This window comes from Hydra vulgaris, chromosome 02, assembly GCF_038396675.1.
Source record: "Hydra vulgaris chromosome 02, alternate assembly HydraT2T_AEP".
Classification (NCBI taxonomy): Eukaryota; Metazoa; Cnidaria; class Hydrozoa; order Anthoathecata; family Hydridae; genus Hydra; species Hydra vulgaris.
The window spans coordinates 55,031,566-55,045,000 of NC_088921.1; the positions used below are offsets into that span (position 1 = coordinate 55,031,566).

The 13,435-nt window shown below is 28.0% G+C and overlaps 1 protein-coding gene across 2 annotated transcripts in view; it reads left to right on the plus strand.

Moving 5' to 3' along the window:
• Positions 1–2,542: 2,542 nt before the first annotated feature.
• LOC100215266 (uncharacterized) overlaps positions 2,543–13,435 on the plus strand; it is a 16,737-nt gene continuing 5,844 nt past the window's right edge. Inside the window, exons 1-6 of one of the 2 annotated variants that reach the window (XM_065791411.1) lie at positions 8,633–8,893; positions 8,975–9,066; positions 9,226–9,343; positions 9,464–9,560; positions 9,686–9,823; positions 12,341–12,446. In XM_065791411.1, the coding sequence (XP_065647483.1) occupies positions 9,722–9,823; positions 12,341–12,446 (208 nt within the window). In that variant the 5' untranslated portion in view covers positions 8,633–8,893; positions 8,975–9,066; positions 9,226–9,343; positions 9,464–9,560; positions 9,686–9,721. Of the gene's footprint in view, positions 2,655–8,632; positions 8,894–8,974; positions 9,067–9,225; positions 9,344–9,463; positions 9,561–9,685; positions 9,824–12,340; positions 12,447–13,435 lie in introns of those variants that run through there. The other variant, XM_065791410.1, reaches the window with a different exon arrangement.

The following is a 13,435-nucleotide window of genomic DNA, read 5'->3' on the forward strand; positions in this document are numbered from 1 at the left end:
ATTAGTTTTTAGCGTAATCTTATTAGGTTATGCAAAAAATTGTTTTTAAACTATTTAAATGTTGCTATACTATATTTATTAACTATATAAATATTTACGCAATAAATTGTACTTATTGAAAATATATTGGAATAATTGTACATTACGCATAACTATTGCATAATTGTACATTGCTTTGAACGCAAAATGCGTAAGGCTTTAAAACAATGAAGTGTTACATTAAGTTCAACACAGCCATGTTGAAGCTTGATATTATGGTAAAAAATTAAGTCAGTCTTTCACTGTTGCGCTCTTAAAAAATTATTGTCACATTTAGTTGTTTCAAAACATACTAGGAGTGCTTAAAGCTCGGAAACACTGGCTTGCAACTTTTTTAAAGCTCTGAAACACTGGATTGCAACTTTTTTAAAGCTCTGAAACACTTGCAATTTTTTTATGAAATCCGACAAAAAAACAAAAGGAGTTTGATACACGTGGTGCCTATATGCAAATGTGCCTATAGGTGCTTATATGCAAAGATTTTAATTCAAAATATTTTCTAGCATTTGACAGGCATATTCGTTTTGTCCAGTGTTGCTTGTTGTGATATCAATATAATATATAATAAAATTTTTACACTGTCACGACTTAAGCAGGTAAAAAATGGAATTGACTGTGTCTTTTTCAGTGCGAGAGAGAAAAAACCCGACACTATCAATAACAAAAAAACATAAAATAGTGGAACAGACGTAAAAAGATAAGTAAATTATCAAACAGAGTTAAACTGCCAGAGACATCGGGTATCAACTTTCTGTCGAGTACAACAGTTTTCGATGCCTTGTGACATTTATCACGAAGTATTGTAAACTGTTGCGTTCTGGAACTTTTTGATTAAGGCATTCTTTTTTTGCGAGGTTTCGTAACCTAACTTTTTTTATCAAAATAATCAACAACAGAAAGAAAAGTTTAATGGTTGTTTTAATACGAAAAATAACGTTAAAAACAACAATGTTTTAATGCGAAATAAAACGTTAACCCTATACAAACTGGGTTCTGCTTCTATGTTGAAATAAATTCGAATCCCGATCGTTTTTTTTTTTTTGCACTTTACTATGTTCGCGAAAACATTTTTGACTTTTCATTTTATACTACGGCACACAATTTCCAACTTAATTGCATGACTAATTGAGTATCACAATATTCTTTTTACGGTCGACGACACCTTCCAACTTAATATTTTTTTAAATTTCAATTTTCAGCAGCTTATTGTTTATAATTAAATTTTACAATTTCTAGAAAATATTTAATGTTTCTCATTAAATGGTTATTTGCATTTATTTTTTTTGCAAAAAATAATTAAAAAAAATAATGAATAAAACATACAGTGATGTTTTTAAACATCATACGTTGATCAAAATATAAATAACGCAAAAATTTTTATGAAATTTTTTTTATAAAAAGTCTAGAAAACCATAGTTTTTATTTTTTGAAGGAAAAAAACCATTAACTATTTGAAAATTTCATAATATTGCAGTATTGTATTAATAATTGTCGGTTGTTTCGTCAACTAAAAAATTAACAGTGATTCAAAAATTTATTATATAATTGGGATTCCCTTTGTAAGGCTGACCAAGCAGAGAAGCGTGCAGCTTCGAGACATCGGTTCCAACAGAGCTTGACAATTTCTTTTACTCAACTTTTTTGTGTTATTTTTGTCTATATTTGTAAAAAAAGCGTTTTACATAAATTTTGTAAGTTAATTGACAAAATATTATAAAACTCAATACAAAAAGTATTTTTTATGAAATAAATAGCAAATATCTAATTATACATTATCAATATATTGCGTGATAGCAATGCGGTTTGTATTTCGTATTGTAACTCCATTTCAATGTTGTCATATTGTGATAGACCGTATAACTATTGTAATAGACCGTATAACTATTGTTATTATTACTGTATATGTTTTGTAGTAATATTTAACCATTATCGTTCATATTACGTGATTTTTTCTTTTTTTGAACACGTGAAATCTACTAGATCTTTAGGAAAAAATTAAAATATTAATGAAACTCAATTGAGCCTTATTCAGAGTCTCTCTTCATTTATTTAAACAAATGCTGTAGAAATTTATTCATTCTTTGTTGCGTACCAAGCTATTTGAGTTAGAGAAACTGGAACCGAAAGTGTTTCTAATGAATTTTAACACGGACTAAAAACGAAACTAGTTACGAGATTTACACGGGTCAAACGCCATGTCGGGTTACAAGCGAACGAGTTCTAAACACGTGTTAGAAACTAGATTTGTGTCTACACAAACTGATCAAGAGTGGATAAGTTAAGCTATAAAACGATAGAAAATGCTGCAAACAGAAATATAATTATAAAAAAGAGACAGAAGAATATTACAAAATGAATTTTATAATTTTATACTTATTTTATTTTATTCTTGCTCCAACCGTAGAGCCTGCAAAAAATAGCGATGATAACTTTACGACTTATCAAAAGATAGTCCAAGTTATTAAGCTGTCAAACAAACCTTTTTTAAGTGACATTAGGGAAGAAGACGATCTTGTTAATTGGTTTTCAAGTGAACCTTCATCAATATAAGAGCAAGTGAAAAGTTTTACAGAAGACGTCATTCTTCCATTAAATTTTACTTCTACAGTTATCAGGTTAGCTATTAATTAGGTTAGCGATTACTTTCAATAATTTTCTTGGTTACTCATTGTTCCAAAATAATTATTTGAAATTACTAGCCATTAATTAGTATTTTCACTTTATTTAAAACTAATATACTTTTCTTTATTTTATTCTTTTAAAAATTATGCCAATATTATATGGGGTAGTATACAACCAACAAAACCAACAATTATGCCAATATAGGGTAGTATACAACCAACAAAACAAACAATTATGCCAATATGGGGTAGTATACAACCAACAAAACTTAGTGAGCAAAAACATGCATGTAAAATTATATACGGGAAAAATATGAAGAGGGCATACTAAAACCCTAATAAGAGAAATGGAAATGAGAATGTTTATAACTTAAACAGTTACCAACACCTAATTTTCATGTATAAACGTAATTGAAATTCTCACTCCATGTAGTTTTATTTTAAAATTTGAAAAAATACTAATGAAAAGTATTTCCAAGGAACAAATGAATTAAGTTCTTGAAAATTCCAAAATAGTTAAATAAGTAAATAGAGTATTTATTGAGGACCTACTTTAGGACGTCATTTTCAAAAATTTAAAGTAAAATCATTTAACTCGTTTAAGCATCGAGCGAAAAAACACTAATTTTGCGAAATAATAATTTTGAAGGCTTGAAGTATTTCAAAAAATCTAATTGTTGAATCGTTTATATCAGAAACCCGTCAATTGGCATTCAAAGTTCATTTTTTTAAAAACTTTATTATTATAGATTATGACCGGTTACTTTATTCACTCTGTTTTTAGCAGAAACACGTAAAGTTTCAAGCATATCAATTACTTGTATTTTGTGTTAAAATTTTTATTTATTGCAAAAACCGTCTAGTTAAATTAAATTGCGTAAAGGCTTTATTATTGTATAGCCATCTGACTGCAAATCTTCTTATTTATAAATAATTTCTCTATTTTTATGAAATTCGAAACCGTTACTTATTCCTTAGAGGTTTTAAAACGTTCTTCGAAGTAACACATAAAGTAATTATTTCAAATACTCAACTCTTATTGCTCACTTGTAGCTTGAAGACGCAATTTACAACAGTGTTTTAAATTGGAGTTTTATGATTATTTGGTTAAAAAAAACGCAGAGCGAAAGTGGTTCTGATGATAAATCTAAAAAAAACAAAAAACGAGGTAATGTACACATGGATACGTGTAAACGTAATGTCATTAGAAAAGCAGGACAAGAGGTAAAGAAGACACTAACAAAGGTGACCTTGGATTTGGTGAATTTATCACCGATTGACAGGATTTTTAGCCCAAAAGCAGTGAGCTGCTTTTGAGCCAAAAAATGAGATTTTTATATGGATAATGAAACGAAAAATGAAATTTGAAACAATTTTTATTAGTTGAAAACAGAAATATTTGCACTTAAAAGCATTAATCGAAGGTAGGGCAGTTAAACGTAAAAAAACATAGATGATACTGCTTCATCTTCAAACCAAATCCCATGCTGGGTGGCGTCGACTAACTAAATATAACATTGTAAGAATATTGTTTACACTGACGTTATACTTTATTGGAAATACAACGTTGTAATCACATTGATTACGTTAACATTGTAATAATATAGGTTACACTAATGATACTTTTTATTTGAATATATAACCCATTGGACACACCAACGTTAAATAACCTTGTTTTTTAGGTTATATTAACGTTGGAAATGCAATGGTGGTGGACGACGTCAGATTTTCTAATGTCAGCCAACGTTGTGATTTCGACAAAAAAACGACAAAAAATTTCTTATGTTGTTTGATGTTATTTAAATATTAGTAAAAGATAAATTAACATTAACTATCGTTGGAATAAAAACATTCTAGCGTTGCTCGATTTTATTCTAACATAAATTAATAACGGATAAACACTGAAAAACGTTTAAGTGACATCATTGTTACATTGTTTATTGTTATTCTGACGTTAACAGCGTTGATTTAGCATCGATCAAAGTTGGAATAAGATCGAGCTTAAGTTGCTCAACATTTTTCCAACGTTTATTAAAATTGCGTAACATTATTCCAACGTTAAATGTTGGATTGAAGTTAAAATAGCATCTGGTTTGTCGTTGGTGATAAGATAAGTTATATTGATTTTTGCAAAAAAAAATCGCAACTTTGTAGAGTAATTTTGTTCATTAAAAAATATTGTAAAGAAAACATATTTTTATCACATAGTCTGATATATATATATATATATATATATATATATATATATATATATATATATATATATATATATATATATATATATATATATATATATATATATATATATATATATATATATATATATATATATATATATATGAATATAATGATTTTTTATCAATAATTTCGAAATTATTAAAAATTAAAAAATTTGTTAATTTGTAATTAACAACTTTTTTATGTTTTTTTAATTTAAAAAATGGTAATTTATAATAAAAAACTTTTTTTCAAAGAATTGTCAAACTATTAAGCTCTACAATACATTAATGACTAAATATCTGACTCCAACAATATCTCCCAACGTTGTAATTTTTTACTGGACTTTTTTCGACAGACATTTTGGTGTTGTGTATAATTTCTAAAACAACGAGATATTTTTTACATCTTCAGGTTATTATGTTTTGTTTTTACCAGTATTATGCAACATTATTAGATGTGGATTTTTTCTTTTTGCAAGTGTCGGTTTATAGATCTGTTAACATTTGATGTATTGACACATTTTTTTTTAAATTTACTTTTATAATTTAGAGTATGCTTTATTTAATTCCATTTCATGTAATCGTGAAAGATTCATCAGTTATAAAACAATCCGCCAACTTTTGCGTAATTCTTGACCCGTGGGGTCAAGCATTCCTGCTAAAGCTGAAATGTGCTTTAAAAATAAAATGCCACGAAAGTTTTTTAAATGCTTAGTATTTAAAAAAAAACATCATTAAAACAAATTTAGAATAATTTTTTTAGTTTGGTTTACCTATCTTATAACTAAAGTTTTTAAGCAACAAAAAAACTAGAAATTAGTTTAACTTTTGCCCGCCGTATATTGTTATTTATACTTGCTATTATGCAGATAAAAATAGTTATATTTGTTCACTTAATATCTAGATACAACGTTTGTTAAACAACAATAAACGGATGACGGGTAGATACATTTAATGTGACATAGTAGCGTCATTAGGGGTGCGATGGGTGCGGGCCGCACCCGGTTACACCATCGCGACCTGACACTGAGGGGTGATATCAAAATGAGTATGACAGTATGCCCCTAATTTTTCCTAAAGGACTAATTTTTTTTCCAGAAATTCGAAACCCGTGTTGTCGGCCCTGTTAGTGAATGTCTAGAGGGTTGACACCAAAGCTTTGCCGCACTGGGTGACACCAACCCAAGCGATGCCACTGATCTAGCACATGTCAATGTTACCATCATGTCAAAGAAATCCCGCGTTATCTTTAAGATTAAATAAAAATAACTATATGATTTTTAGGTACGCATGAAACTAAAAGTTTCATGCGTTTAGCAATCATCAGGTAAAAAATACATTGCTTTTTTCGTTAAAAAATATACTCAATAAACATCCTGGCGTTCAAAAACAATTATAAAACTATAACTATTTGCGAGCGGTTTATTAATCTTTGGGGTCGTGGTTGTCAAGCAAGAACTTGTTTTCGTGACACGGCACTTAAAAATAATTTCTGTTTTTTTATTTAATAATTTTTGCGTTCCTTTGTATGATATTGTGCAAAGTTTTTCATGAAGGCAAAGCAAGCATTCTTTTGTTACGTTGCTGTAGGCGGGGACTTGTTTAATTATTGACCAAGTTAATTTTGGTGTTATTTTTAAGTTTTCTTTTATCTGCCATATATACTTTGAAAGAGTGGTTGAATTTTTCATCTTTTTATTTGTGAATGAGTGTTTGTGGTTAGCCCATCTTTTCTTCCATTCAATTTCTGCTAGGCCAATATATACTTTTTCTGGGGTGTTAGGGGGGGGGGGGGGATACTATACATTTATAAATAACATTAGAAGCTCTACATTTTCCTATAATAGGGCAGTTTTCTTTCTTTATGCGATTGCAGGGTGGGTATTCTTTTGGTCTTTCTGAACTAATTTTCTTGTTGTGGCTTTTTATTATACTTTTAATATTTTTCGTGCAGCTGTAACTCAATTTGATGGTGTTTCGATTGAATAGTTTACTTAGGAGGGGAGGGGGGATGTTGGAAAGTGTTAGTAGATTAAGTTTAGGAAGATATGTCCGACATTGGTAGAAACACTTTTACTGAAAGAGGGGTTAAACCATATTATATTTCTTTTTCTTGTCTTTTTACCTTTTTTTTGGGGGTTATATTTTAAATAAAAATTAGTGAAGCCATTTCTTCTTAATTCATCTTCGTATTCTGGTATAGATAAATTAAATGTTTTTTCATTCAAGAAATTTTGTGATAATCTGTTATTGATAGAGATGGGGATTTGCTTTATTATTTGCGAAGGATGGTTGGAATCAGGGTGGATGTAACGTAGATATTCATTTGGTTTTTTAAAAGGTTGGTAGGAGCTTTTTTCTATGTTAAAGGATACATCTAAGAAGTTGACTGCGGGTAGGTTAGTTTGGATCTCTATTTTAAAACCAATCGTTTTTATAACTCTAATTATGTTTTTTCGTATTCTATCAATTTGTGATCCAGTTTTTTTACGAAGTACCATCAGACCATCGTCACGATATAGTCCAACGTCTTCTTTATTTATTGTCTTAGATAGTGAGTCTAATATATATAGGCCCATCAGTTCACAAACTTCTGCACCGTCAAAACAACCCATTGTGACATCAAAGCAGTCAAGTGCTAAGCTTTTCTTCCATGTTTGGTTTTTAAAAAATAGCAAAGACTTTCTACAATGTTTAATGACTCTGATGTTCTCTTCGCTAATACTTGTGTGTTTTTTTGCAAACCGTATTGCATTACTTAGTATTTCTGATGTAATAGTGGGGTAAAAATCGTCAATGTCAAATTGAATAAAAACGCAATGTTGTTTATCTGGTATATTTTCAAACCATTTGATTGCATCAGTGATATTTTTCTATTGGTTTAAACTTAATACAGTTCTTATTTTTTTATTTATAGTATCAAGGTATTTTTTGGGTTCAATAGACGACAGGGTTTATTGTTTTGGAATGATTCTTTGCGGTCTTTTAGTGTAATAAAAGTTTCAGACCTAGCGATTACTTTTATTTGTTTGCTTACGTTGAGTGTGTTTGCGATATTTTTAGCTTCGAGGTTAATAGAGTTTTCAAGTTTCTGTGGGGCTTTTTTATACGCTTTTGTGATATTTTCGTTAAGAAGTTTAATGTGTTCCTGAATGGAAATTTGATAAATAAAACGTATATAATAACACGTTCGGGTTGCTTTTTATATTTAATGTCTCTTTTTAATTTATTCTGAAATTCGCTGTGTACTTTTTTAAACTTTATAAGGTTTATTAAGTTGAGTAAATCGTTTTCAAAATTTTCTAATTCTTTGCACTGGGGTGGTGTGTTATTCGTTTTGAACCCAAAAGTTTTATTTGTTAATGACTGGTTCTCTTTCATTTTGTTTAAATAAAAAAATGTTTTCCAGCAGATTCGCTTGATGTTTAATTATTGTTTATTTTTTTGTTTATGTTTGTTTTGTTTTTGTTTTTGTTTTGTTTATTTTATTTAGTTATTTTCTTGTCAAAAAATCAATTATATAGCTCTAATATCATTCATCGAGCACTCTTGCTGAATATATGCTCACAACAAAATTAAACTTTTATATATATATATATATATATATATATATATATATATATATACAATATATAAAATAATATATATACATATATATATATATACAATATATAAAATAATATATCTATATATATATATATATATATATATATATATATATATATATATATATATATATACACACAATATATAAAGATAGATTGATTTAAAAAAATTTAGTTGGAAGAAGAGAGGAGGGAAAGGAAATCCAACACGCTCTCTTATATGTTAATAAGTAGACACAACAAGGTTTGTCGTGTCTACTCATTAACATACAAGAGGGCGTGTTTGATTCATTAAAAAAATTAATTATCATTTCTATTCCTAACTTTGATCATGATTGTTTAATGTTAGAAGCATTTCTGCAAGAAATATTGTTTCGTTTCATAAAAGAATTTAACCAGTCATTTCCAGGTATCTGCAAATTGAAACTGTTTGACCCATTATGATTTTTAAGGAAATTAAAAGTCATTCTAACTTTTAATCTTCCAATAGGAAAACCCCAATCGGCAACAGCTTCTAGCATTTGAGCAACGAGTACCTCATCTGCTTTGTTTATAATTGTCTGGCCTCCAACCTTCTTTAAAGTGAGTTTTCTAATGTGATCATGCAATGTTGATTTTTTGACTTTGTGCTTATCAGCAGCTTTCCAAATACTCATGCCTTTTCTGTGATCTTCTATAACTTTTTTTATATCTTTAGAGCTTGTTCCATACAACACTTTTAAGTTTTGTTTATGTTTGTAGTTTCGCGCCATTGCTAAAAGAAACTGAAATAGATTAATAAGTAATGCTCTGTCCGGAGTCACCCTGCAGTCCGAAGTCACCCTGGTTGACAGTATTGATAACTCTTACATTTTTCACAGTAATTAGTTATTTTTAACATTTAACAGTTGATTGTCTCCTACAGTCACATGTTGTTTATTAACTATTTTTATTTCAAAACTATTTGTATCTGCTTAAAATACACTTTGCGTTTTTTTAGTGAAATACAAGATGAGGTGGAAGCAATTTCAGGATTTTTAGAAAAAGGAAAAGACTTAAAAATCAAAAATGATTTTTCAAATTTTCTTTCAAAAAAGGTTAATATATTTTATATAGTAAAGTGAGATACAGTAAATATATTAGTTCATAAAATGTAAAATATCTATTAATTTTTTTATTGATAAAAAAGTGTGTTTTTAGTTTTACTCTTTTATAATTATAGGACAAGTTCTTTCCACAAACCATTTCAAGTCGTGATATGATATTTGATCCAAACTGGGTCGTCTTAGTTATCTATTATATGAGAGCTTCTTCATTGATTCATTTGGCACTTATGGATCTCAATCATTCAAAGACAAAGGTAATTATGTAATTACCTTTATATGTATAAAATTAAGAAACTGTTCACTGAATGAAAAAGTAAATAATATTTTTGCTTTAATTTTTAGTAAGTTTTTTTTTTTTTGTAGAAAATATAAAAATAAACATAATTACTTAAAAAAGGGTTGATAAATTGCAAAAAATTAATAAATAAGTAATTAGTGTGAAAGGTTAATTAGAATTTGGTAGAATGAATTGAATTTGAGTGAACAAGCAAAGTGCCTTGCAATGAATAGCACATTTACTATAATAAAAGATTCCCAAGATGATTTTGCTGATAATACTATATATTGATAAGTTAATATATTTAAACTGGAATTACAAAAAAAAATGTAAGAAATTATAAACCAATTTAAAAAATCATTACTTTATGTTGAAATATTTAAAAAAGATTTTACACAAGTTATTTGGCTTTTTTACTCTGTATAGAATAAGCAAAGGGGATGTTCAGTTAAGGAGGGTACTTATTTTAAATTTTTTGTTTTAAACAACCACATGTCAGAAGATTGTAATAAAAACAAAATTAAACTCCAAAAGATGGACAAGGTGGCTGTGCTGAGGTGAGTACAGCAACACTAGTGGTGTTGTTAGGGTTAATTTTGATGCATATAGAGATAATGGTTAGTTTTCATAAGACTAATTTACCTAAATTGAGTTGAGTCATTAAAAACCTTGAATTTAAACCTTAGTTAATTTTTAAGAAGAATTAAAACTAACAATAAAAACAAACAAAAGTTATCATGTTGATGTCACCTTTAATCATACAATTATACTTTCCAACCCACCCTTTATACACTGAGGCATATTCGTTTAGACGCATCAATTTTTTTCTCTTTATCTTAATTTTTTTCTATGCATTGTCAACTGATATGCATGCAAGTTATTATCAAAATAATTGTTGTGTTGTGGGCTAATAAAAATCACAAAAAATTTTTTCATTGTGTCTTTATTAACATGAGAGTATGTTTGATATACAAAAGTACATTTTTTAATTGGAATATATCTATTAACGCAGTCATATTTTTGACATTAAAAGATGGAAATTAGTAATGCGTTTGTCCTCCATTACACTGGATCATCTCAAAAATTCTGCCTTTCATTGACTCCACTAGTCGTTGACTCCACTAGTCCAACATTTCTGTATACTTTATTGAGTTCATTTTATGTAAACCACTAGTCCAACATTTCTGTATACTTTATTGAGTTCATTTTATGTAAACCACAACACAGAGTCAATTTTCCTGAATAAGAAAATCCGCCCCAAACCATTAAACTTCCTCCTCCATAATTTCGTTTTGTTTGTGGGTCATTTATTCCTATTAGATCATGCCAATAACAACTGTAAGAGTCCGGACCATCTAAATTGAACTTTTTTTCATCTGAAAATATTAGGTTTTGCCACTGATATATCCAATGCATATGGTTTTTAGCAAACTGTAATCTAGCAATTTTATGGTGTTTTTTTAACATTGGTTTTTGGTATGGTTTCTTCCACTTTACGTTTGGTGTTGTACGTAGAATATGTGCAACATGTTTATTGGTGACAGGCAATAATAATTTATCCCTTATTTGTTGCATTCAATTTATTTTTGGTTGCTTCGAAGCGAATTCGATTAATTTGCCGATTTGTTAATACTTTGTTGCCGTTTGTTGCTTTTTTTACACCGTAATTGTCACCTTTTGCAATGTAGTTTCGTACAACATAGTCAGATCTTCCAATTTTCCTCGCTATTTCTCGTATAGAAAGTGCTGGTGAGATTTCTGAGCCACGATATAAATTAATTTGTATTTTTTCAGCATCTGTCAAATACTTTCCTTTAGGCATTTCGTAAAATGCAATAAAAATGATACTGGCAGAGCAAAAGATCAAATTACACTTTATCAATTAAAAAATTTTTTTGTGGTTTTTATTAGCCCACAACACAACAATTATTTTGATAATAACTTGCATGCATATCAGTTGACAATACATAGAAAAAAATTAAGATAAAGAGAAAAAAATTGATGTGTCTAAACGAATATGCCTCAGTGTATATCAATTTTAGTTCAAACACTTTTATGTATTAATTATAATCTCTCAAATCTTTCTAATATTAACAAATCCATACCTATCATAAAAACTGACTGTAATCAAAGTTGCTTATCAAACAATAAAATTTTTGAAAGAGCGACACTGATTTCTAACAATGCTTAAGTATCTTGTGGGTTTAAAAAAAGATTACGTTAAAAAAATTACAAATTTTTTTTTTTTTGCACTCCTCTTTATTAAACCTATTGTTGAATTCTTTATTGCTTTCTTCACTGATGTTTCACTTGGCATTTTTGCATTATAAGTAAGAAACTTTCCTTGCTATATTATATCTATAATGATATGCATAGAGTACAAAATTTGTATAAATTGTTTATAATTATATCTAAAAACCTGATCTAAAAATTAACCTTGAAGTCATGTTTTTTTAATTCAAATTGTTTTTATGAGAATTTTTTATTTATTTAGAGATTAAGTAAATGTGCTCTTCAGCATGAATTAGAACTATTGAGAGAAGATGTTATTGGAGCAGCTAAACATCTGTATAAGTTAAGATATCAACACACCATAAAAGGTGAGCAATATAATTGATTTGTATTGTATATAATTTAATTATAGGCTTGGGTAGGAAAAGCTTGAATTTGGGTGGTAGTCCTAACAATAGATTAATTTTAAAAAGGGTGTTTACTTGTAAAAAATTGCTTAAATACTTCCAGAATGTCATATTTAAATGAGAAAAATATCTTTATGAAAATCCATCCTAACCACACAACTGTTGAACCATTGACAAAAGACTTAAATTAAAAGAGTTATGCACAACATTTCATAAATTTGCATTATATTTTCTTTATTGTGTGTTTGTGTATGTTTCTTTACTGTGTATGTTAACTTTACTGTGTATTTTACTTTATTGTGTGTACTTAACTGTTTGTACTTTACTTTTTTAATAAATGGCACTTGGAAACCTAAAACAATTGCTGTTAAAGTAATACAGTTATTTTTGCAATAAGTTATTTTTTTTATCTTACTTTTTGAAAAGAAAAAAAAATTAGTTACAAAGCCGCAATTGCAAATTTATGAAATAAAAATTAAAAAAAATGAATCATTTTAGTTTATTAAACAAATGTCAAGAAAGAAATAAGTTTAGATTAAATATTAAATGTAATATTTATTTAGTTATGTTATATTAAAAATATACATTCCATAATATATTTACATATTAATGTTAATTTCTCAATTGAACTTGTTTTGCGGTAGTTTATTATATTGCTGTAGTTTATGTCCTTAAAAAAAATTAAAGATAGAAAACTTTATAACATCAAATCCACATTTAACTAATACGCTAAGTATTTTTTATTTAAAACAAAGCAGTAAAAAGGCCTGCTTACCCATTACTAGTGTTTACTAACAAATATTATTAATTTTTATTTATTAATAATTTTTTAAGTTTAAGTTTAAAGCTGCTTCGAAGTGTATATTTAGGAATAGGCTTCGATGCATCCATTTAGAAATAGGCTTAACTGAGTTTACATATATAGACTGACTTGGGCATAGTGAAGTATA